Source organism: Sander lucioperca, chromosome 16 (assembly GCF_008315115.2).
Source record: "Sander lucioperca isolate FBNREF2018 chromosome 16, SLUC_FBN_1.2, whole genome shotgun sequence".
NCBI lineage: Eukaryota > Metazoa > Chordata > Actinopteri > Perciformes > Percidae > Sander > Sander lucioperca.
Window position 1 is genome coordinate 5037626 of NC_050188.1, and position 26934 is coordinate 5064559.

Sequence of the window (26934 nt, forward strand, 5' to 3'; positions counted from 1 at the left end):
AATCTACTGAAAACTCCTAAACATATATTCAATATAAACAAATAATAAATAAGAATACATTAGACCACAGCAAATTAGATCAAATATATTGTTGTGCACTGCCACAACCTACTGAAAACTCTTAAACATATAGTCAACATTTTGGTTAACTATATTTAACATATTCCAGTCAGCAACTTAGAGAAAACGGGCGAAAGCACAGCGCTGTAAGAAAAAGGGATGCCCTGGAAGTATAACACGAGACCATCAACGTGGAACGGAATGGCACAATCATCATTTTATCTCAATTATCTTGTTTTTATAATCTTATGAAGCCAAATATCGTAATTAAAAATGATTTTGATTAGAAGTTTGATCCCCCAGCCCTAGTTTGTTTACTACTGCAGACAGGACATGAAAACGTATGTACACAGTTCTGAATAGAAGACATTCTGATGCTATTATAATGCTGCGTTAATCTATGTCTTACCTTTGATAATTGCATTTTAGCTACTGCAGTTAATACTGCAACATAATACTGTCCCTCCATAGCTTCCTCTTCACTTCACTTCCTCTTCCTATTTAGCTTTTTGATTGACAAAGGTGCATTAGTTTCACCCCGAGCTCGAGGAAATTCATAGTATGTCCCAGCTGCAGCAGGGCCTCGAGGAGAGTGTGTGTGTGTGTGTGTGTGTGTGTGTGTGTGTGTGTTTGTGTGGACGAGAAGTCTCCTAACAATGTTTCTCAGGTCTAAGGAGCTCCCAGTCACCAATCTGAGCTCTGACTGCGTGGCAGGATTTCAGGTGCCGGAGGATAACAAGCAGAACAATTTACAGTCTCTCTGTCACGGTATTACCCCGGTGGCTTATGTTAGAAACAGGCCTGCCATTTGTGAACACGGAGGGAAAGGGAGAGGATGGTTTTAAAAGACTTCTGCTCTTAAAAAGATTGTGGTATTGCATCAGTGGATTTACTGATTTACCTTAATTATCTTAGAACATCTTTCCATATCTAGGACTGGGTACCGAATTCAATACTTTTTAGGCACCGACCAATTTGCCTCCTTAGTATCGCATATCGAAAGATGCCTTGTCATTCAATACCAAATTTCAATACCTAAGGAGCAAATCTCGTCAGCGTCAGTGAGCCAATTAGCACGCAGCATGCTTCTACCAAGATCTAATTATGTTTGTGATTGGCTGTCTAACGTTACCCGATGTAGAGACACGCAGGAAAAACTCTGCATTACACACAGAGACGGGGCTCACGTAGTAGGAGCTGAAAAATAAATAATAATATTTGTGCCGTAATGTAATGTATTTTTGTTTAATAAAATTGGTTTCGTTCAGGAACCGGTATCGAAGTTATGGTATTGGTATTGGTATTGAATATTTTTGAACGATACCCAGCCCTCATCATAACACATGGAATACATTTAGCTATAGGTGGTTATCAAAGGGATCTTAATATTCTAAAAAAAAAAAAATATTGCCACAGAAAAACTGGGGCTTTGTTGTCACTTTGACATAAAAATCAGAACTGACTTTCCTCATAAGACACAGAATTACCAGAGGACTCGATATTTGTGCAGAGTTAATTGGTCGGCCATCAGAAAATTATGATTTTGATAATTGACCAAGATATGTTTTAGGGCTGTCAAAATGATCGTGATAATAACGCGAGTTAACGCAAATTCTTTTTAATGCCACTAAGCGCTCTTAACGCCTTGCATAGTTTTAATGCACATAATGTTGTAAAAGTTTTCTGCTGAGAAGACCATAGACAGTATGGGAAAGACGGAGCATGTTTAGTGACGATTCAAGATGGCTGATGCTCGTTTTGCTTTGGAAAACTTTGTGTAAAGACGACAGTCCGACCCTCTATGGGTGGGGTTGAAAACATGCAGAAGTAGCTCCTACTACTGGCTGTAGTCCATTGCCTCTGGGCAAAAAATCTTCCGATGATGCAAAAATCGTCGTTTTGCGTCATCTGAAGATTTTTTCCAGACCCACAATACAGAGATCTCACGTTTCAGGGGGACATGAGGGAGGGAAGCACGGTCTTAATGCTTAAAGCTTAATGTTGAATCGGTGAAGTATCCCTTTAAGGGCTGTAGATAGAGACTGTAAAGTAGTACGAAACATTATTTAAGTGTTAAATTTGTACGCTTAAAACTGATAAAAATGTGCTATTAATCTATAATAAGTTAACTATGGACAATAATGCGATAAATCGCGATTCAATACTTGAATCGATTGACAGCCCTAATATGTTTACATTCAGTGTTTCCCATCAAAACACATGGTGTGTTTAAAACTTGACAACCACATAGAATGCATTTAGTTTTTTTCTATTATAAATCCTGTGTTGTTGACATCCATCGTTGCAATCTTCTTCTTGCCTGCTTTTGTTGGCACGTTTGGCACAGTACCGTACCCAGAAGTGGAATCATTGGTATGACTGTGTATAAAACGATACCTGCATTCAATCCTTTTTCTACACAGATCTAGAAAACAAAGACTATTTGTAGGTACTGTATTTGTATGGATGGTCGAGCACGGTGCATTTGACATAGCTCACAGTTTAGCGTATCAAGATGCTTTCCTCCACATGATGTGTATTGAATGAAGTAGAAAAAAAACATCCACAAGATACAAACAAAACAGACACCCAAAAGTCCAAAGTCCACAGTTGACTCAGTAAAATAGTCAATCCTGGGCGACCAGATAGCTCAGTTGGTAGAGCGGGCGCTCATATATAGAGGTGTACTCCTCAAAGCAGCGGGCCCGGGTTTAACTCCGACCTGCGGCCCTTTGCTGCATGTCATTCCCCCCTCTTTCTCCACTTTCACGTCTTCAGCTGTCCTGTCACAATAAAGGCCTAAAATGCCCCAAAATTTATCTTTAAAAAGTCTTTGTTAGCACTAAACACTAACACGTTGAGTTTGAACAGAGAAATGTCTGTTGTGATTACAGCCTGACCTGTAAGAAGTCTTTTCATGTTGTAAACTGTGTCATTCAGTTTACAGCTGGCTAATTAAATATTCATCACTGCAACGTATTTTGATTGTATTCGTTGCCCTTTGAACTCCATTATGTAACTAAAGCTATAGCTTAAATATTGTGAAGTAGAAAATACAATAGTTCTGTCTGAATTACAGCCAAGAAAATGGATTGCCTAATTTCTGTAAAAAACAAAAACTAAATGGAATAGAATCATTTGAAAATGCTACTATAATTTCATAAGACACCTACACGGACGATACTGGCTTTAACATTTACAGTACATGTATGTTACTATCACTGTTGGGCAGTGACAGTGATATAACCTTAATGTTTTCTGCTCGGTTTAACTGGTACAAAATGTTATACTGCACATAACCATCCACAAAGACAAAACATGGTAACCACTGACAAATTAGACAAGACAACCAGTGTCACTATACTGTTCACATTCTGTCACACAGAACAGCCAGAATTGAGTCATTTAGACATAATTAAATTTGAATGGCAAATAAGGCGCATACAACCTTAAGACATGAGACTTAAGCAAAAAAGCAGTTTTTAGACGCCCTGAAGACATTTTGCGACATTTACATGTTTCTGAAGAGAGCTGACACCCGGGGGAACCTTGTGGAACGCTACCTCAGCGTGACAGCCATGGCAGTCGATCCGCCAGCTCCTACATCACAGCGTCCTCTTACCATATTTATACAAAACAGAGCACCGAGCCATCATCTTTTTTTTTTTGGAGTGGCATCAGAGAGCTTCCTCTCAGGAGAGTTATCAGAAGCTGCAGCTCTTCTGTACCAATCAAGTCCTAAGGTCAAGGAGGCTAGAGGCGTCTGCTTGTGTGGAGAGCGTCTTTAATTTTATCAGCAAAGAGAAGGTGACGTCTCTGTAGGGAAATGAGAGGGATGACAGCTGTGGCGAGGCCCTGGCTGGACACTTGGAGAGGTCACAGCGAGGTTGTCTTTCGTAGCTCGGGTGCGATCAAAGCATTATTTCATACTTGACACCTCAGAGACTGCCGGCTGCTGACACCTTGCACCTTCCCTCGAATCTTGCTTTGGTACGCTAGATCGTAGGCTGGATCTCGGAGGCCTGAGGGCACAGGGATAGCTGTGTGACAGTGTTTTAAAGGGCAGATGCACCCCTGAGGAATGACTGTAAATCTTAATACAAGAGACAGGCATGGAGGAGAACAGAGGAGGAGAGTGGCTGGATTTCTAAGTTTCATGGTGTAGCAGTTTAGAATCGATTGCTTGAAAAGGGCACCAAAACTACTGAAAACAAGTCTCATCACCAACACACACACCATCCTCCAGTCTTAGTGTTAGTCAATAAACAACTTAGGGGCAAGTTAGTCATTTTTACTCTACCAAATACTAGAAAGGCCTTAATATATCTACGGCTTGATGTATTAATATATCATTGCCATGTCCTCTATATCAAACACAGAAGACCAAGATATCAAACCATGGCAACTGTCTTGACACTTTTGTCGATGTAGAATCTTCCTACAAGCACATTCAGACAAACAAGATACAACACAGGGAGGATTTAAGGTGGCTAACACTAGCTAATGCTAAACCACATTCACTTATGCTTGTGGCAGCCTGCTTAGCTTTGTGATATAAAGGATTGCCACAAAACACACACACACACACATCCAGCTTACTGCTATAAAATGCCTTGGTCATATCAGTGAATCATTGAGCCCAACGAAAAGTAGGGGGCTGTAAATGCAGAAATAGGAATAGGAAGTTTATGATTTATCTATACTGTCTCATATTTATGTTGTGTTGCAAATGGTGAGCTGTGTTGTGGTCATCAACAGATCCCACCAGCTAAATAGTCAGAAAAACATGTAGAAACCAGTGCTGTTGGTAGTTGGGTGGAAGTTGGTGACAGTTCTAATACTGGTGAGAATAGGTGTACTAGACTAGATAAACTTACATTATAATTACTGTATATTATCAGCTTGCTAGCAGCTGAGGCTTAGGCACAGTGGTGCTTTGAGTTAAAGTCTAATGATAGCATGCTTACCTGCTCACAATGAAAATAGTAACATGCTGATGTTAAGCAGATATAATGTTTATCTTAATCTTACCATTTTAACATGCTAACATTTGCTAACTAGCACAAAACAGGCGGATAGGAATGTCATTAATTTTGTAGGTATTTGGTCATAATAGTTTGACCTAATGGTGCCACTAGATCAGGGGTCTTCAACATTTTTAGGCCAAGGACCCCTTTGCTAAAAAAGAGACGGAGCAGGGACCCCTTACTACATATACTGTATAAAATTAAGTTGCATAATAAACTAGGCCTACAATAACATGTAGGGCAGCCTAAAGCTTTTACACATACCTGTTTCATGGTGCATACAATACTAAGCTTTACATTTTTTTGGCATATTCATATCTTTATATCATGTTTTAATGTTAGAATGTGGCACAGTAAATCCTTAACCTTAACTGTATCTGTGGATGGCTACCTTATGGCTACCTTAGCTCTAGGCCAGTAAGCCTATCATCAGTGTTGTGTTCAAAAATAATATCTTTACTAATAATATGTTGGATTCATGTTAATGTATTTTTTCAGGCATATTTCCTTTTTTTAAAAACATCAAACAATAATTTAGCGGCCCCACAGCAGCAACTCTGAGCACCCGTGTCCCAGACCCCCTGTTGAAGATCCCTGCACTAGATGATAAGTTAAGAGTTTATCAAAATTATTATAATTCATCCTGAAGGGGACATGAATGTGTGTAGCAAATTTCACGGCGATCCATCCAACAGGTTGCTGCGACATTTCACAAACTACAAATGTCAACCTGATGGTGACACTAGAAGAAAAGTCAGGAATCACCAAAGTCGGTAGGATTTGTCTTCGGAGAGCCATGAATGTCTGCACCAAATGTCATGGAAATGCATCCATTATTTGTTGAGATATTTCAGTCTGGACCAAAACGGTGGACCAACCAACCAGGTTGACATTGCCATTCCAAGAGCCATGTTGTTAGCATGGCTAAAAATGGTAGCCAGCGCAGTGGTTTTCAAGTTACGCCCTTGGGTGAACCTAAACTAAAGAGCCCTGACACATCATTTGGGCTATAACTGAAGGTCTGTGGTGCCTACGGCCCATAGTATTTCCAAAGGTTTGATTGAATCATTTATTTTGGTTTCTACCTCATTTTGACCTTTCTTTTCTTCTTACACAAGAGGAGCACAGGATGACAACAAGCCAAGTAAAAATGTATAAGCATACAATGAAACCATTAAAAGTAGATTCAGAGTGGGGTGAAGTTCAAAAGGTCTTTTATTTTACAGATACAGAGTAGTGACTTGCTGTGTCCTTTCATGCAGGCAACATGTATGTATGTCAATGGTCAGAAAGCCGTCAACTAAAGTCTTTGTGTTGTGTTCAACTGTATGTGATTCAATGTGTTTGAGCCTTCCTTTGTCAGTGCTACTTCTTTGAGGTGCGCTTGTTGTGCCGGGGCCCTAAGGCAGACAACACCCATTAAGTACAATGGGAATATCAGCATTGTGTTTTTTGTATTTTGGTTTAGATTGGCTGTGTTAGCTGTCTGCCTCTGAAATGCCTGCAATGCTTCACAGATGCTGGGTACCAAGATGCTGTTTTCAAGGTAGACAACTTGTCAAGATGAGTGACAGGTGCTGTGACGGGAATTAGACCAACTAAGGGGAAGGAGGGCAGAATTTACACCTCTCTCTGTCTCAAGACAAAAAGTGGTCTTCAATTGTAAATGTAATGTTTCTTCAAACACAAACACAGTATTTCACATATTCCAGATAGTCACAATGCAACAACCCAAACATGTTTCCAAATGATGGATTTAAAAGAATAATGTAGACTGACTTGACTTAAGGAGGCAGTATTTTCCTTGAAGGAGGATTTTTACGTACTTTCCAAAAAAAAAGTAACATCAATGGTCTGTTCAAAACCAGAAAAAATACTCATTTGTAAAGTCAAATCTTTGCCGTAGGCCATTTTGTCCGTCTTTGTGACTCCTTAGCAGGGGGTCAGCATTGGAGATAGCTTTGCAATCAGCCACCACATTTAGCAATCACCAGTGTATCCATAAAGAGGGTTTTGAATTGAAGATATGTGAGCGTCATTTCATACTAAATGGTGGCGAAAAAAAATCCACTTTTGTTGTATTGTTGTGAGTGGAAATCACCACAGAGCCGGTGAAATCAGAGCATTCGGTGTGGGGCATTTTTCTCAGCATTTCACTTTTTTACCCTTGGGCCAAGAATGAATGAAAAATATGATTACACAAGGAAGTATTTTTGCTTAAGGATTTAAATCCTGATTAGTTAAACGTAGCACTATGCAAGAAATAAGCTAACAAAAGAAACGCAGCCTCTCCACATCACACTGGCATTGTATTACCTCAGCAGCCCCTCGTAATGTCCTACTAGATTTCTTCAAATTTATCACAGAGGACTGGAAGAGTAATGGCGATGTAAGAAAAAAGTCCAAACAAGTCCACTAGGGACGTGTACTACATCATTCAGATTTAACACCGCCATCTGTTTGGTGGTGCCCAGGAACGGCAACATCAGTGCTTTAGACGAAGCATTTACAGAGATGACAGATATGCTAGAGAGGCAGGGTCTTTACCTGTGGAAAAGTAGGTCTGGAATGAGATCCCAGATTAAAGAGACCCACTTATCTGTTGTGTTTGCCTCTTATGGTCCACGCCTGCGATTTAGACAGATGGGTTTGTTTTGTTCTTGGCCGGTGAAGTTTGTGGAGACACAAACCAGCGGACGCCTTCCGCTAATGAATGTCAAATCAAAAGTTGACCAATTTAGAAAGTCAAAGCACTTTCACACCTATGACAGGGCAATATCTGGAGTGAGATCTAACCACTCCAGGCACCTCAGCTCATGCTTGTGTTAATGCTGCCAGCTGTGCACTTCTGACACTGCAAAGCTGTGATTTGGAATCAATGATGATAAATGTAGAATGTACGCTGCAGTGGAGAGGGTGTGCAGGTTAAAGTTTCCTTTATCTTTTAACACCTTAAATGACTTCCACTTGGCAACATTTCTTGTTTTACTTGAAGGAACCTGAACATTAAAAAAATAGAGGATGTGCCTTAAGGTTTGTATTCAGTTTTCTATGGAGTATATTAAGCTGAATCTGAATCTGAATTGTGATTCTGCACATATTCCTTTAAAGGTTGTGTCTTCTTGCTGTTAGCAATTTGTGAGCTTAAAAAGTCAGTATTAATCCATGTGGAGGGGAAAGTTAACTTCATGTTTGCATGTTTGTCTGATTTTAAAGACCCGCTCCCGCCCTGGCATCTCAACTTGCAATACCACACCCCCCCCCAGGCCAACCGTCTTTGACAACCTCTGAGACACCCCAAGGATTAAGTGAAAAGGGCTCTTTTTTTGTTTCTTGTGAGATAAACAGTGATATTAAATGCAGGGGGGAAATGCTGACATCCTACAGCATGTAAGCACACCTCTGAAATAGTGTTAGCATTGCTGTGCAGCATCCTTGTCTGTTTTATTTGGATTTTTCTTTTTTTTAAGTTAAATATGACAGGAAAATACGTACAGAAAAAGCCCAGGATCACCCAATATTCCACATGCATATTCCTAATATATCTGCAAGCACCTGTGATTTGTGGCAAATTGATTACCTGACATTCATAAAAACTGATGTTTATTTTCAAGGCGACCTCTGGAATACACCCCTGCATTTTGGCAATGTGTGAAATCTAATTATTTAGCACCCTGTCAGGGCTTGTCTCGGGATACACAACATAACGAGCCAAAACATGCATTCAGTTGCCACGTGTGTCTCTCTCTCTGTCTCCCCCTCTTCTCCCTCTTGCTGTCTCTGTCGGCCAATGAATGGTGTCAAGGATATTGCAGTGACTTGACACCCGTGGCAGATGCATGGCGGCACCCCTGCCGCGAGAGCTGACTCCTGACACCTCACGCTCATAGCAACAGCAGCCATGGCCGCGCTTCTTGGAGGGAGACTACATTAGCACGGGGGGGGGGGGTGGGAGCCTTGTTCGCTTCTGCTGGCTTGGCATTGTTTGTAGTTAAATTATGAACTATGCAAAATTTATGCAAAGCCTGACTAAAGGCACAAGCCTCTGTAGGGAGCTGTCTCATGTCTCATTGAGCCGCCATAGTGCTCCTAAAAACGATTCCTCCCACTGTCCTTCTATTTGGTCGTGTTGTCTTGTTTATCCTCACCAAGAAATTGTTGCAGAAAACCATAAAACAACCAATCAGTTTGTCATGTCGTTGCTGTTGAGAGGCATTATCAGTTGTTGGAAGGCTTCCAAATTAAGGATCACTTCAACCACGATACAAAAAAGCATATTTTCTTTTCTCGTTCCTTTACTGATATTTAGCAATGGATCAAAACAAAGAATAATTACATTTTCAAAAATGTAAAAGCAAAGTATATTGTCCTTATTATTCTGGATGATCCACAGAACACACAGAGTTGAATGGTTTTCACTGGAACTACTTTCTACTGAAGAAATAGCCCCTATGAAAACTGTTGACAGGGTGTTCTGAGGATTATCCAGAGTAACACTTTTTCTGGAAAGACAAATTACAGTTACATTTTTTTAATGTAATGTTTCAGTGCTGGGAGGAACACATTTGCATTTATTTGCATTTTATTAGCGTGAAGTGGTGGACGAAACCTGGGCAAATAAAACCAAAACTACCTTACGGCTTCATACAACAAGAGGTATGAGGGGGAAAAAATGAATTAGTTAATTTGTGATTTGGGTAAAACCGAAGAGTAGTGGTTTTGTTCTAATTCTGTTATCATGATTAAAATGAAACCCAAATGTGCATTAATAGCACATTAGTGCGTTCTTAGAATATTTCATACTTTTTTTCAAAAAGTGATTTCATTCTTTTTGCATCAAAAAAGTAATGAGTAAGTAAAAATATACTGCATTACATTGCACATTTTCATTAATTTTGTTGTTGTCTAGCTAGTCTGCTGTCTTAGCTAGCAAACTAGCTAACTATGCTAACGTACGGCAACTGACCAATTTAGCTTCATCTTTTAGCTAACTTGTAGCATTTAGTATGGTGTTAACATGTCCTTCAGCAGGATTATTTTACAACTGGCGAAGCATACCAAAAGCATGACAAACGGAGTACAATGTTTAATGTAGAGAGAATATATGTGTTATAATCGCACAATCTTCTAGTTTAATAGCCTTCTGTATCTTCAAACCTGTATGATGACACTTTATGTCATAGTGGCACCATACAGTAGCACTTTTAAATAATAGTACCTCTCTGTATAATAGAAAAAACACTGAGTAGAACATCTTCAGTTTGTCTGGGAATTTATTGGAATATGTAAAGTGGTAAGATTAATAACTATGCTATAGCTTCGCTTTGCAGCTGCACTTTTTATGAGTGTGCTCAGTGAACGCAGACAGAATTAGTAGAGATTGAGTTCCTGGAGTGCTGCAAACTGGTGTAATTTGATAGAGAAGCAGAGTGTCTCAAGCTCTCAGACCTCAGGTTGGCTTTTTAAGATCACACCGCAAAAAACTACTCCGTTACAGTAACTGGAGTCAAATGTACTTCGTTACTTCCACCGAGGTGTGCCATTACTGTCACCTCTGTGCCCTCAGTAGTTGGGCGATGTTGATGCGGTGTGTCGGGGCTTTGGATGGTGCCTTCAGCTCTCTAATCCGGAGAGCAGAGAGGTGCTGCTGTCGCTGACAGACTGACTGACAGACAGGCAGGCGGAGAGGACCCAGCTGTGATGGCTGGTGTCGGCTCAGTGGCAGCCTTATGATGAATTGCCCCTCTTGAATGATAGCGCGGTTACTGAATGATACTGACGCAGGATTGTTCTGTCAGCATCTCGACGGCGACCGCAAATAAAGAAAATAAAGAAATAAATATGCGAGAAGTGAACCGCTATGCAACTCACCTCCCCATCTTTTTATTTTTCATTAAAGTTGCCACCTCTCATAGATCTCCATATGCAGTGAAATGGAACTGGAAGTTTGTGCAGAGATACGGTGGAGGGAAATTGCCTTGTAAAACCACAAATGTGGCAGAACTTTTGAGTGATTGAAAGCTGCCTCTGGTTTCTTTTTCTACTTTTATATCCAGCAGAGTATATCTGAAATCAAAAACACTTCCTGTGTGTTTTTCTTTATTGCCACTGTAGAAATGACATGTGATTGCATCATGATAAATATGACTTTGATCTTCTACCATACTACTGAAAATAAGTTGCATTGATTGTTCTTCCCTTATTTCCTATGTATTCACCTCCCTGCTCTTTCTGTTTACAGCTCAGATGACTACTATGAATATGGACACAGTGGGGAATCATATGACTCATACGGTGAGTCGCAGACCTCTCTTCCTCCCAAATATCTTTTGTCAATTTTCAGAACATTCATTTCTAATTCCTGACTCTGCACTGCTGGCTTCATCTCAGTCGTCATAGCATCTGGTTGATGTGTGATGTCCCATGCACATTCAAAATATGCACTTTTAAACTGATTTATTCACAATTCAGAGTCTATTTTACTTCAGTTCATGGGGCTCATTAGGTGAAAACAATCCACTTATGACCAGTTACAGTGTTATATGAACAAATTACCTTAAAAATGTAAAATAGTGTTAGTAAAAAAGTTCAAGAAACCTTGTGCACTGACTATGAATTTAGTTTTTGACTGCAAAAAAAATCCTAATGCCAAATGCTGCCCTCAAGCGCTGATGCTTTTCTCTCTTCAGAGGAGAAAAGAAACTGTCAAAAGCAGGGAGACTTTAACAAGCTGATGCTGGAGCTTTACACAGCTACCTTTCTTTACTTTGACTTCACTAAAACTTCTAAAAACCACACATTCAAAAGAACTAGCACGTTAGTCGACCCCAGGCAGCTGGTTAGGGTGCTCATACCTTACTTTCTGCGAAAAGTTCATTCATAAATGAAGAGTGAGCAAAATAGATTCAATGTGAGTTCATGTGGAATGTTAGACATCTCAGTGTGCGAAAAGCATTCAAAAGATAATAGCCATCAACTGTCTTTGCGTTTTCTTACACATCAAGTTCATCCTGCTCAGCTTAATATACACAATCGCTAACCTGCAGTATGATAACGTGTGCACCATAGTCACACAGTAATAATAATAATAATAATAATAATAATAATAATAATAATAAAAATAACTTTATTCTAGGGCTATCAAAATCAATGCGTTAATAATGAGCGAACGCAAATTCCTTTTTAACCACTTATTTTATTTTAACGTACGATTAACGCACGCACGTTCTGTGATTTTGCTCTGTAGTTTGGGAAATCTGTGAGCTACAGCAGTAACGTTGTGGACAGTGGTGCCAACTTGGCAACTTTCTGAGAACTGAGTTACCACCGGAGTACTTTGGGTCTCACATACCACTTGAGCATTGAAAACTTGAAAGAATACCACTTTTAAAGTACATCTGGAACTGATCAAAAACTATGCAATTAATTTGCGATTAATCGCGAGTTAACTATGACACTCATGTAATGAATCCAAATATATAACTTTATGCAAATAGCACATTTGATAACAGAGTTTACAAAGTGCTTTGACAGACAAGGCAAAAGTAGGATATCCAGAGGACAATAATGTATTATGTTTAAGAGCAATTCCAGTGACTGCACTGTGGTTTAGAGGCTGTTTATTGAGCCTGGAAACAAAAAAAACAATACTGTGCCAGCGTTTGACAAGATACAGTAAAAAGTGGGACAAGGACATGTTTTCTGCAGAGTACACTTAAATGATAGCAGACCTAACAGACAGTAAGGTACAGTGGACCGTGCTGCAGCTCAAGGTTGATCCATCTCTAAATTATATATATATATATACAGTCAAATAATTTGCAGCCTTTTTGTGAACTAGAACATAAAAAATGAACTCTTTATAGCAGTTATTCAGACTCTAGTTTTGGTGTGTCCTATTTTATTATCTAAAACAAATCTATTCTGACAATGTGCGTGCAGATAGAAGAATCCAGTGTTGACCTGGATTGTGATGGATATAGAATCCTAGATTACTTAGATACATTTTATATTTTATGTAAACGCTTTTTACGTTTTGTTAGGGATTGGGATTAGGGTTAGGTTATTATTATATAACAGTCAATTATAAACAGATTATAATGATTATCTCCTCTGCATCATTAAACCTATTGATGTGTGTTCATCTCATGCTTTAGAGGTTTTAATGTGTTTTCAGAAGCCAAAGCTAATAAAAGAACTTTCCCAACTTTTTCTGACCACACAAGTGGAAGAACTAAGCACCTTTGACTCATTAGAGCCCTGCTTACCTGCACATAAAATGAAAACCGCTGGCGCGTGGGTCACACTGTGACAGTTCAAAGGGAACAGATAAACAGCGTTGATGTGCATCCTTGTTCTCGAAACACAAGGTTACCTTGGTCTGTTTCTTCAAAGTGACTGTCAGTGAAAGGGTGACAGGTTTAATTAAGGGGTATTGGCTATGTGCTGCCAACAGAGAGCCTGTACACAGGGAGAAAAAACAAAAAAAATACAAGCCTTTGTGAGTCTCAGCTCTAGGGAAGTCTCAGCGCTGGCTGAAGATCAGACAAAGGGTGCCATCGATAGCGGCACTTTCACATTGACAGTACCAGGGGGTGAACAGGGGCTGATTTGGGCTAATGGTAATTGTGACCTTTTTTGCTGGGAGCCACTAAACGGGTTCCTTTTCAAGTAGCTATTTGATCCTCTCATTCAATTATCTGAGATGCATCCTTCCAGGTGAAAGGCAAGCTTCTTGGTGTGAGTCACTGTTTGTTTGCCCGGCTTGAAGCGGCGCTTTTGTTATGAGATGAGCGCCATCGATACCAGGCAGTCAAAGTGCTCCCAACTTTGCGCTGCATTATTTTCATGAGAGGGAGAATATGTACAATATTTGTGTAGAGCTTGAAAGACGTACACAGGTTGTTGTAAATGATTTAAGTGTAACACCTCTGTAATCATCCCCTATCTGTTTCTGTCCTTTTCTTCTTAATCAGGTGTGGAAGAGTGGCCAAACAATCGCGGCAAGGCACCGCCGGCGCGAACAACCAAGGGAGTGTACAGAGATCAGCCATACACCAGATATTGAACTGTTTATACAACCTGCACCTGAGTCCTCATGGCTGTTTCAACCCAAGTAATGGATTTTTTTATGGACGCTCCCACCTTTTTAGAATTGAAAACTAAACCGCAAAATAACAAAAAATGAAAACGGCGAAAGGGAGACACTGAATGAAGTAAAAACCGAGTCCCACCCCTGATTATAAAATCATACTCCCACTAGTAAAAATGTGCAAAGCAATTTAGGTAATCTATCCTTTCCTCCAGGAGAAATCGACTGGACGTTGCGATTAAGAAAGACTCCATAGTACATGAAGTATCTCTCTCAGATATATGTGATAGGGAAGAGTGACTTTGTACCAAGCTATTTTACTTGGTAATGATTAGTGAATCACTGCAAGCTGCCGATACAATGTTTCTACACAGCTGCCAGTGCAACTTAATTTATCACCCTCTATTCTTCAAACCTTGAACTGCGTGGTTGATCACTTTAAAATGTAGTAGCTTAGTTCTAGGAAAGTGCAGTACTCTAGATATTCTTTCTGAGGGGTAATTGGTGAAATTGTGTCCCTTGTAAATGAAACATTTACAAACTGAAAAAGAAAAAAAGTCATACTGTATACATATTGTTTTTGCTGTTTTCTCCTTTTTGTAAAATAATAGTTCTTTAGTGTTAAAGGGCTTATAAAAGCATGGTGTGCAACTGTGGATATTGTCGGCTGTTTTATTCTGAGAAAGCCTATGTAGTTGTGTTCATGATTATGCCCCCTAAAACATCCACTTTAATACGTATATAAATAGCCGCTCATACGTTATGTACAGCGAACAACCAGAGCTGCAAAACTATCCAGGAGCTGTTTTCATTATTGTGAAATATTTAGATGCTCTAAATAAGTAATTTTGATGTCGTTTTTTTATTTAATGCCGGATACTTTTCTGACTTTGTAGGCTTAATAATCACTCTTAAGATACAAAATCCCATGCTGGTGATTGGTAATCATTTCCATCTAGAGATGTGTTCAACTATAATCATTTGAGCTTATGTAAGCCCTTTAATATTTTCTTCTTTGTTGATGCTGAATAAACATTTTGAAAGAAACTACTTGTGTTCGAGAGAATAATTATGGACTCATAAATAAGCCTCATAATTTAAACTAACAAACCCAAATGAAAACCTAGATATGTTTTTGAAAATCTATCCTGCAGCGTATAAAAACACAATGTATATCGTCATAACTAAGTGAAAAACAAGCTAAAACAACATGTGTTCTAACAAAAAATCCAAAGTGGTAGCATTTCCACACAAAAAAAATGTTACTTACAAACAGCAAATGGCTTTGACCTTGTAGGTTACCTTGGTAATCTGATAAGAACGGTTTCCTATTTGTATTTGAACGCCATGTGATGCATTTTGTTGGAAATCTGTCCGACCGAGATTTAAAGGATTTAGCGATAACGACGTCGCCGCTTCCTATCTGCTGTGTTTGTTCATATAATTTGATGGGAAGTGCACGCTGATCACGTCAAGCATCATCAGTAAACACACATTAACTCTCAGAGTGTTTACCCTGACAGAAACGGCTGCTAGCGCTGCATGAAAGCCTCCTTGACCTCTAGGCCATGTTCAGTTCAGTACAGGGGGGTGGGGGGGGATTTGAAGTCATTTTAAGGGTAGAAATGTGGGACTCTTACTTTGAAAAATCATCAAATTTATACAGTCAAATTGTTTGATTTTCAGTATGGATGTAGTCAAAGATGTCCTCCACTCAAACATATCAGTCATTGTCTGGAATTATGGAGCAAAATCGTTTTATAGCGCCTCCAGTTTCAAGGGTGGGGTGGGGGGGGGGGGGTTGCTCTCTCTTCTTGTTTTGCTCTTTCTGTTCTCCTTCGGTCATGTGACCCTCTCCCAGTCGTTTAAAGAGCCTGCCTTTGCCCCGTCCATTAAAGAGACTCTCCTCCGCAGAGAGAGGATGGCAGTAGCTGTTTAAAAAGACCTCCGTCCCACAAGGTAAACAACCTGACCCAGTTTAACCTCTCCCCTAACGTTAGTTGAACATAAACTCTCTCTAAACTTAAATGTAATATGTTTTCCTGTCTCTGTTAAGTTCGTAATCTAGCCACAAAGCTGGGAATAATTAGATGTCTGTAACAAAAATACTGTAAAAAAGTATGATAAATAGCAGTAATATTTCAACGAACTGTATATAACTGTGAAATAACTATCCTAAGACTTTGATAAAACATATCCTCTGTAACAATAATTGAACCACAAAATATGTCTTGGCATTTGTTTTTATAAAATTAGTTGTAAAATATGTTTATGTTGTGAACTTGCATGGTCACAGTGTTTTTTTTAAATATTCCTTTCTAGGTCGATGTCCTGGCTAGACCTGGCCGTCCGTCCAATTGTCTCATTGGTGCTAAAGGTATGTTGTTTTCTGCATTGTATCAGATGTTTATGATGATGTCTTGCATGTAAAAATTCAAAGAGCCCGTATTATACTCCTTTTCAGTGTCATATTTTTACTTTTGGGGTCTACTACAACAGGTTTTCATGCTTTGATGTTCAAAAAACATATTCTGTTTCTCATACTGCCCATTGCTGCAGCTCCTCTGCCTGAAACACTCTGTCTGAGCTCTTGGCCCGCCTTCCTAAAAAGTCTGCTCTGATTGGTCAGCTGGCCCACTGTGTTGTGATTGGTCAACCAAATTCAAACAAGCCACTGGGTGGACTGTGCTTGCCCATTGCAGCACCTATGGGCAGCACAAATGAAAAACTGGACTGGCATTCTCAATCAATGACATCATTAATTGAGGAATTTCAAACAGGAATGTATGCGAGGCTTTTCAGACAGTTGAGAAAAACTGCTGTCTGTGGGAGAGAAAGATCCATTTGGAGTGAAATGTGTTTTTTTGTACTTTATACATCTATTACATACACAAAAAACTATATAACACACTAAAATACGGGAAAATCCCAAAAAGCATAATAGTGTTTCTTCAAAATATAGTAAAAGTAAGGGGTCACATAGGGGTCAACAATATTGAAATGAGATAGGATCTGCCAACCTTTGGGCATTCTTGAAAACCTTCCAAGAAGTCTGCAGAAAAATGTTCCATAGCTTCATTTCACAGTTCTTTCAGTTATTTATAGAGGCATGTTGTGGCTCTGGTGTCTGTCAATTTTCCTGCAAATAAAGATGATAATATACTGAAACCATGGGTTCAAATATGATATCGGAGCTTCGAGACTGAATCGGATGACGTTTACAAATTCTTGAAAAGGTTCCATGGTGTCTCCAGAAAATTGGAGACTAGCTCAACATAACTGTTCCCTAAGTAATTTAAAGATACAGTATGTGAAAAAAATGTTTTGATCTTATCCATGCAGTATACACAGTTATATAAGGGTTAGGGTTATGTTAAAAGAGAGGTGGTCTACATCCCAAGGGTGTAGCTTGAGGTGCACGGACACAGGTAAAAGTAAAGAACATCTATATAAAAATCTTAAAACAAGATATTGAAAGGATGCCGGTTAGGCTTTAAGGGTGGGGGATTAAAACAATGGTCTCAGCGTCTCCTCTTCAATATGTTATTTGTATGGGTCTCCCCTGGCTCAACCCTGCAAAGCTTTTTGTAAGTCTTGTTCACATGCATGTAAGCTACTGGCCCAATACAATGGGAAATCAGGGTATGAAAAAAACTTAGCTCTGGGGAGCTTATTCCCCGGAGTCCTTATGTTTTTTCGCCCAGCAGTTTTCCTTGGATTAGGGTGGCACCTAAATCATGGTTGTAGCTGTCACCGTGGTCCTGCTCAACACCCTGCTATGCCCTGCTACACCCTGCTACGCTCTGCAGTGCCCTGCTATGAACTGCTAAGTCTTGCTACGTCCTGCTATGCCCTGCAGTGCCCTGCTATGCCGTGTTATGCCCTGCAGTGCCCTTCTATGCCCTGCAGTGCCCTGCTACGTCCTGTTATGCCCTGCAGTGCCCTGCTACGCCATGAACTACTACAACAATAATCTAATTGTGATTTTCTAAAATATTGCGATTGCAATTTAATATGCGATTATATTTTATGCTCTTTGTCTTTTGTATTATTCAACAAAGACAAGCAATACATCATTGTATAGTATGAACAACACAAGATTATATAGATTAAACATACTGGAGGCCAGGCCTGTATGTGATGATGAAATGAGGTGATGCATGAATTTATATGAATGACATCTTTTATTTAACTACTTCAATCACAGTAGTATATTGAGCACTGACCAAGCCTGGTGTAAACATTCATATGAAAGTCAGAAACAAATCACACAAACTAAAGTGCAGATTGCAGAAATATAAAAATAAATATGTGGCTTTACCACACTTATTACCTCACGTATTTAGATTATTTAATTATTATTTACTGTAATAAACATATGTAAACATGTGGATTGCAGTTTTTAAACACTGTCTTTGAACTTTACTAGACAGTTAAATAAGTACAAATATAGTATATACAGTATACACAATGGTGTATTTTTTTTACAGTGCACACAGAGGAGCTGCCTTCAGCCCCTCCCTCCCCTCATGAAGTTGCGTGCATGACAGCGTCAACGTTGCACTCGGAGACAGAGAGGCTATCATTACGTCAGTAGTAGCATGCTACCATGTGACCAAATCGCAGCCTTTGGGATTAGGAAATCACGTTTTAACATATCGCAATATTATTGAAAATGCAATTAATCGTTCAGCCCTAGTCTAGACCTACTCTATCTGTAAAGTGTCTTGAGATAACTCTTGTTATGATTTGATACTGTAAGTAAAATTGAATTGAATTGAATTGAATTGAATTGAACTGAATAGGCATAGTGGTCATGGTAAAGTAGGGTTAAGGTAGCTAAGGTAGCTAGGGTTAACCTACCTTAACCCTAGGTAGCTAGGGTTAAGGTAGGTTAAGGCAATCCTCCTCCATTCACCTAGGGTTAGGGCTAGGGTTAGTAACAGCCCAACAACAGAAATCCTCCAGATGAAGGGGTGACCCCTTCAAAAGTTTTTGTGTCGATCTGAAAACCCTTAGGAAGTACAAAATAAAATATTCTACAGAGGACACAGTGTTATCATGACATATAAAATATTAATGTGACTTTGAGGCAGCTTGATGTTCTCTCGATGGATGTTTAATGTTGAAAATATTTTCCCGGAGCTTGTGAAATCCTTCAGAATTGCCCCTAGTTTTGGAGGTTCGACCCTCACCTCTCCTGTAATACCCTTCCACAATCCCCCCAAGAGGATTCCTGCCCCACTGGACGGACTCTCTGCCTCTCTTTGTACCTATACACTTAGTGAATAAGAGCACTATGTGTCATCTGAACCACAACGGAGTCCCTGTTGCTGCACTTTGAAAATGACACCCTTAATGGAGAAACCCATTGCCTGACTGATTGTGTTGTGTTGTGCGGATACCAGGATGTGACAAAAACTTCAGAAAACTGTCCTTCTTTTGCTTTGTTTTTTTCTTTTCTTTTTTGAAGCTCATATTGTTCCACTTTCTCTTCTTTCCTCTCTTTATAGACTTGACAAACCGCACACGAGCTTCCATCCAGACATTCAAGCCCACACAGTGTCAAACCAAATCCCGAAAAGGCCGTCCGACTTCGCAAAGGATCTCCCCTTGGCCAAATGGTGAACTTTCAAATTATCACAGTGCGGACTGAGGTGAATCCTGCACGGGACGACATGGAGTGACCCGTTGAGATACAGAGAAGGGGGCGGGGGGGAGATAATGCATATATCACACATCGTCGTTCTCCCGAGAAAGGGAGGGACAGAGGAAATCCGTCAGGCAAATGGAGTTCCTCATCCTCTGGGACGATCCGTCGGAGAATATTTCCTTCAGATCTTCTGTATACATTTAACATACACACAGGAGTGCTCTGAACTGGCTCTGAACCTGCCCTGTGTCTTCCTTGATTTAGACTGTTATTGAGAGGATGTGTCTACTACTTGTATTAGACAATGCTTCCTAGGAAGGATAAGTAAATAAATAATGCAATATGCTAAGGAAATTACATCACATTCTAGCAATGACACTTCAAATCTCATATTGCTCATTAACCTATATCCCATCCACTCCAATGAATAAATAATTCACCAAGTGCCTTATTGTTGCATTGTTATGACAGCTTTAGATGTTTAGTCCCATTGCCAGAGATAAAATATGGGGCAGTACGCTATAAAAGGTGGCTTATTTTTCTTTTTTTATGCTGTTTTTGTGGTTGCCTGTATGCATTACCACAAAGCTGGAAAACACCTCCCAGCCACACACACGAGTACAGTCTATTCCAGATGTATTGCTTAATCAGAATCGACTTCAGTGGATATTACAATTCCAAAATAGCTTTCCATCGGATAGAGAGCTTCATTCTGCCTTGTGCATAAGTCCAGATAGGCTGATCCGTATTCCACACAGTTGGATGTCCTCAGTGGCAGACAATAGTTTTCCATTAGAGGAAGTGATTCTCTCTGGAGCCTCGGGCCAAGCCTCAGACAATAACATAGCGACCTAAAGCTTGCATCTCAGGCTCCCGGAGTTAACTCTCATCACCTCTGGGGACTGATTCCCCCTCTGAAGTGGCTTAACACGACAGGCTTATCTGAAGTAAGTTTGTCCGAGTTAATAAAGTAAGAGCAGCTTATTTGATTAAAGTGTATGCATACAAAGGAGGCTGTTGCGATCTGTCACTGGGAGACAAGTCCATTTCAACACTGGAAGACGGATCGATGGGTCCTGGATGTTGGGTACAGGGACCACTGAAGGTGTTTTCTAAGGGTGTCGGTGGATCTGGAGCAAAATTACAAAAAGCTTAAAGGCCCCGAAAAACCTATTTTCTCAATTAGCTGCTTACTATGAGTGATGAGGCCCTACATGAACACACAATGTTCTACCAAAGTTTGAACAGTTTCAAATGATTGCTGTATTTGTCTATTTATCCTTTCCCTTTTTTAATGATTTTATGTGAGGAGGGACCATTAGAAGAGCATGTTTTTATGCACCAAATGCAATATTTGAATCTAAATGTGACAGTTGTGGGGTTGTTTGCTCTTGTTGCCAGCGTTGTCAATCAAATGTGTTCAGATCAGACCAGCACAGTCCTGGAAGAGCAGAGTGTTGTCTTAAAAAACAGTTTGACATTTTGAGAATACGCTTATTTGCTTTCTTGCCAAGAGTTAGATAGGAAAATCGATAACCACTCTCATGTCCGTACGGTAAATGTGTAGCTGGAGCCAGCAGCCAGTTAGCTTAGCTTGGTATAAAGACTGGAAATATGGGGAAATCCACCTACCAGCACCTCTAAAGATCACTAATTAGACTGCAGTATGTCATTTGTTTAAGCCGTACAAAAACCAAAGTGTAAAAACGTGAATATGCCAATTTACCGAGAAACTGTGCCTGTCTATTTCTTGGCGGGGGGGCAGTAATTTCCTGGAGTGTCCATGGTTGCCTGGGAACTGGTTGAATTTTAGTTTTTCCACTTTGTTTTTTGTACTTAAGCAAATGAGATATAACGTGTTAATTAGTGAGCCTTACAGCCAAACCACACCGCAGGCGTAAGCGTCCCGTATAGCAGCGTAGCGCAGCTATTTTTATTTCCGCGCGCTGCAGCGATAGTTTCGGCGTCTCTTCTATTCTTTACGTGATTCGCGAGAATATGTGTCAAGCCAGGCAGGTAATCACATACAGGAAGACCACAGTGCAGCCAGATCCTTTACAAAAATATTTCAAAATAAAACACCTAGTTTCGTGGTGATTTTGGCTGTCTTGACTTCTCACAGCGAGACGCGCGATCAGGCACACGGAGAGAAAGAGAGAGAGAGAGACTGACGGATGGACAGAGAGAGTGACACACACACACACACACACACACACACACAGGCTACAATTACCACAGTTTTCCCCACTCATCCTGTCTCTTTCTATCAGAGAGAGAGAGAGAGAGAGGAGAAGGATCGCGGTGTGTTCCCAGTGTTACAGGTGCTGGTAGGCAGATTTTGTTATATAGCTTATTACATATTTAGTCATGAACATAATAGAAATGCTTTTTCGAATCAAGTTGTATAACTTGTATATCTGTATGTGATTATAGTACCCTTCAAATGTTCTGTTTAACTGTCAATATACATGCCCTACGTATAACTGAGTGTTGGTGAGTTATATCTGTCCTTAAGATAAGTGTGTTTATCCACTTGTATTCCTTTTAATCATGTTGAGGATCTAAAGCGTCTGCCTCCTGCCTTTTGTTCTGTAATTAACTGGAGGACTCACTCTCACTGAGATTAAAACACCCTGATCAATGTTGAAGTGGCCCTCGGTCTCCTTTGGAAGTGAGCGCTAATGTGACCACAGGTCAGCGTGTGTCATCTACTAAATGGAAACTCGTGAAGGATCGATCATTACACAATAGCAATAATACAGAGAATGTACCACCATTATGTGACCAACGGAAATCTTTTCAACTACAATATACACAATAAGCTTCTTTATCTGGGAAAAAGAATTATTTTCATGCTTGTATTTTTGTGATTAGCATTTTAGTCAACGCTTAGAATAAGATGTGAAAAAAACAAGTCCATAAAAAAAGAAAGGGTGCCAGAGAATAGACATCAGGGCAAACAACACATACAAAAATATCAAAGAGGCTTCAAGAACAAGATAAAGAAGTCACAGGTAAAGACAAAACAAGAAACAAAAGGGAAGCACAAGCACCAATACAAGCAGTCTTCGATTAAACGTACCAATGCTTGGTAGGGGGCAGCAGACATTAAACAGAAACAAGACTGGAAGACAATAACACATTTTAACACATATTTGTGCCAACACATTCTCATGTGGTTAAGTTAAGGAAAAGATTGTGGTTTGGTGTTAAAATAAGTAGTTATGTAACCTATGTTTTGACGTGAGTTACGAACATTATGTAAGGAACGTTAAACTGTGTGGCCTACATAACTAACTTTTGACTTTTGGATTCACGCGGGACACAACACTGGTTTAAGTCCTGAGTTTGACCCAACCTAGTCTATATCCTCCATCCACCTTCCACTTCCGGGATTGCACCGTTGCCGCCGGAAATTCCGCCGTATGTCCTTATTTTCGGCCGGATTTCCATTACCTAACACTTCCTTTGTTCTAAACTCCATTCTAAACTCCGGTGGATTTCTGAGGACTATGGTTAACTTCTCCTCAGATCTCTGCAGGATAAATCCAGACAGCTAGCTAGACTATCTGTCCAATCTGAGTTTCCTGTTGCACGACTAAAAGTGCTCATATTATGCTTTTTGGCTTTTTCCCTTTCCTTTATTGTGTTATATATCTTTTTTGTGCACATTATGGGTTTACAAAGTGAAAAAGTCCACTCCAAAGGGACTTACCATCTCCAACAGAAAACACTGTTCACAAACTGCTCCAAACAGCTCTATTGTAGTCCAGCCTTTACTTCAGAGAACGTGCGTCACTTTGTAACACACGTTATAATGCTCGCCTAGCTGCTAGCTTGGCACTCCCTCATACTCTGCTTCTGACTGGCTAGTAGTCCTTACCTAGCTACTGCTCCAACAAAGATGGAACAGAAGTGAGAGGTCTCACTCTGTAGCTAAAACAGAGAGCTCAACACACAGGGTGAAAAGAGGAGCTGCAGCAATGTGCAGTACAACAAAATGATGGTGTTTTTTGAAAATTAAACCATGTAAACCTATTCTGATATAACCTCTAAATACAATTATGAACCTGAAAATGAGCATAATATGAGCACTTTAAAACACCTTTTGAAAGTTCCTTCCCGAGTCTATTTTTCAGCCGTACTGGGGCTCCGTGCAGCACTTAGGGTCTAGTCTAGTCTAGTCCATGAAGATTGTGATTGGTTTAAAGAAATGCCAATAAATCAGAGCATGTTCTTCTCCCATCCCGGAATGCTGTGTGGACTAGCCAGACCCTCCTCCGCAGCGCTGTGGAGGAAGGTCTGCCAAAGCTTGACTAGACCCAACGACATACGTTGTTTCACCCAACATAACTTTGAATTTAGGTTTTGTACGGTACACAAACACCGGTCTCCCAGGTAAAAGTCCTGAGTTAGTTTGACGCATCCACGACCACAGACTTTGTCGCTCCTATACTATTCCTTACGTGGACTTTGTCGAGCTTCATACTGAGTCATTTCCCAGAGCCGTGGTCGAGCAGTTGCTCTGACAGCCGGGTGCTTCCCAAAAAGACCAGGCCCCCCCCCCCCAGGAAAAGCGCTGGGCTTTGAAGCGAATTGAACATGGTGTGGAATTGCAACTCCTGGCTCTGTCACGTGATGCCCCCTGGCCCAAAAAGTCTTTTCCCATAGACTTACATGGTGAAAGAGATGTCTGGAAATCAGTGGATACATTTTTTTGAGCCTCACAACCCCTGCAAAATGACTCGTTTCACTACCAGAATTTGATCCATTCGGTCCGGTAACATTTGGACATTTGGAGTCTACAAGACCCGCACAATTAAGTCCTTTAATCCCCATTTAAGTTAGCGGAGCTCTAAACCCGGGAGTAGTTGGCTCGGCTCTGTGGGCCGTACTGTGTATACTTGTCAACCATGTGCTGTATATAAATTGTGCATCATGTTTCTGTATCATTTTCATGTGCTGTTACGCATTAAACTAACTGAGTCAATAAACAAGTACCTGTTTAGGTTGTAGATATCCTTACTACTAATAAAGCTTTCCTCTTGTTGATAAAAAAAATATTCTTGTGTCAAATGTGTTGTGATTGTGCCGTACTGACTACAATGTGAAGCTCATCTCCCTCCGATACCGCACTTCAAAGTCAGTATATGATCACCACAGTGTCATGTTGGGAAAGAAATCATAAAGGCAATTTCACCGTCCCGCCTGTTGAGGATTGACACTCTGTAATGAGTCTAAACTTTAATAACTCCGAGGGTAAAGCACATGATGAGTTTTGGCAGTTGGTATGTTTTCTCTAACTTCAAAACCCACGATCACTGCAGAGATACTGTTTACCTTGATACACCCTTGAAATAATAGTTACAGATCAAATAAGTTTGTGTTGCAAAGGCTGTCTCAGTCTCCAACCTTTAAATATTGTATGCTCCTCTCCGCTGCTGCCTTGGATACATCTCTCTCCTCATGTAAATGCTGCCGTTCTTTATTCTTTCAGCCCCCCACCCCTCCCCTCCGCTCCCATCCTTCAGGCCGTTCCACTTTGAAGTTGTTTCTGAGCTGTGTGAAATTTGAGATTAGGGTCCATCTGTTCATGCCCCCCCCCCCTTTTCCATCAATAAATACAGATATAAACAAAAACAAAACCAGACAAAAAGTGGTTGTTGTTTTGTTCATGTCAAATGCAGCCGTGATAGGATTGAGCCACAAATCATAACGGGCCAGCTGCACTTTCAGCCTCACTGGATCAATTACACTTGACACAGGCCATTGCAGACAATGAATTTCTTATTTAATGTTTATTTATTCATCAGCGCAGAAAAAAAGGGGCTGAAGCAAGAATCCTTTAAGGCACTATGCAGTCCTCCGGCCCCATAATGGTGTGTGTGTGTGTGTGCGTGTGCATGTGTGTGCGTGTGTGTGCGCGTCGCAAACAAATGTCCTTCCTTTTTTTTCTTTTTCTTTCAATAGTAACATACTATATTTTCCCAATAAACACAGTGCAAGGCTGAGGCTGCGGCACTTTTGTTGGCTTTTCCACCGGTCAGCTCAGTTAATAAACGGATGCGTTCAGATGATATCCAGTCCCACCTCTGCTTTATTGTTGGCTTTTTCTTCCAGCTCCTCCCAGCAGCAGCGAGGGAGAGCCCTCAGTTTAAAATATTCTCTGTAAACCAACAACACTAGCAGGGCCGGGAGATTAAAACAATTGTTTATGCTTTCAGTGCAAGGGGGGGGATATAAGCAATATAAGCACAGAATATAACACAGAAATGATGCTATCATTTTGCAAGCTCTATATAAATAGACTCATAGGGTGAGATGATATTGCAAAGACACCATGATGAGGAAAGTTGATAGCCCATCACCTTTACTGTTTACCCTTTACACCTATTTCCACTCATGGAACATAGACCTGCTAAATGACATTTGTCCTTCCTGTTAAGATAAGAGTGTTTGGCATTTAAATTGTCCTTATTCAGCTACTACATCTTAACTCTGCCCAAAGAACATGGTAAACAATGGAGGGCAGAATCAATGTGCTACCCTCTCACGCTAAAAGGGAAAGTCTGATTACACCATATTGTAACTAAGAAATTATAGAGTGTATTCCTGCACAGTTTACTTCCAGAGGTGCAACAGCATCACTGTAATGACTGTGAGTATCACCTCAGTCATTCTGAAGGTGATACATAATTAGAGCGATTAGTTCAATGCCAGCCAAGGAGTTGATTACTGGGAGCAGAGAGAGAGAGAGCAGGTCATCCAGTAATCGGTTGGTGGTTCCACCCCCAGCTCCTCCTGTCCACGTGTTCTCATGGACAGGTTTGTATGATATCCTACGAAATTACGGCGACAGCAGAGTGAAGCGGTCTTTCACAGTTGCATTTAGCCGACAAAAGGTGACCGCTAGCCGGCTACAGAGCACCATGAGGCTGTAGTCGTTTCAACGGCCGTTGCTGTTAAGTTTTTCCGGCAAAAGGTGACTGTGAGCCGGCTACAGAGCACCGTGAAGCCCCAGTTGTTTAAGTGGCCATTGCAGTTAAATTTAGCTGACAAAAGATGAGCATCATGCAGAGACAACAGTTAAGATTGGCCACCAA

General features: G+C 40.3%; 1 protein-coding gene across 3 annotated transcripts in view; it reads left to right on the forward strand.

Annotated features, from left to right (window-relative positions):
• khdrbs3 (KH domain containing, RNA binding, signal transduction associated 3) overlaps positions 1 to 20185 on the forward strand; it is a 124431-nt gene extending 104246 nt beyond the window's left edge. For 2 of the 3 annotated variants that reach the window (XM_031287197.2, XM_035993229.1), the window contains exons 8-9: positions 11329 to 11381; positions 14063 to 14729. In XM_031287197.2, the coding sequence (XP_031143057.1) occupies positions 11329 to 11381; positions 14063 to 14154 (145 nt within the window). In that variant the 3' untranslated portion in view covers positions 14155 to 14729. Of the gene's footprint in view, positions 1 to 11328; positions 11382 to 14062; positions 14730 to 16500; positions 16556 to 19691 lie in introns of those variants that run through there. The other variant, XR_004102901.2, reaches the window with a different exon arrangement.
• The last annotated feature ends 6749 nt before the right edge of the window (positions 20186 to 26934 follow it).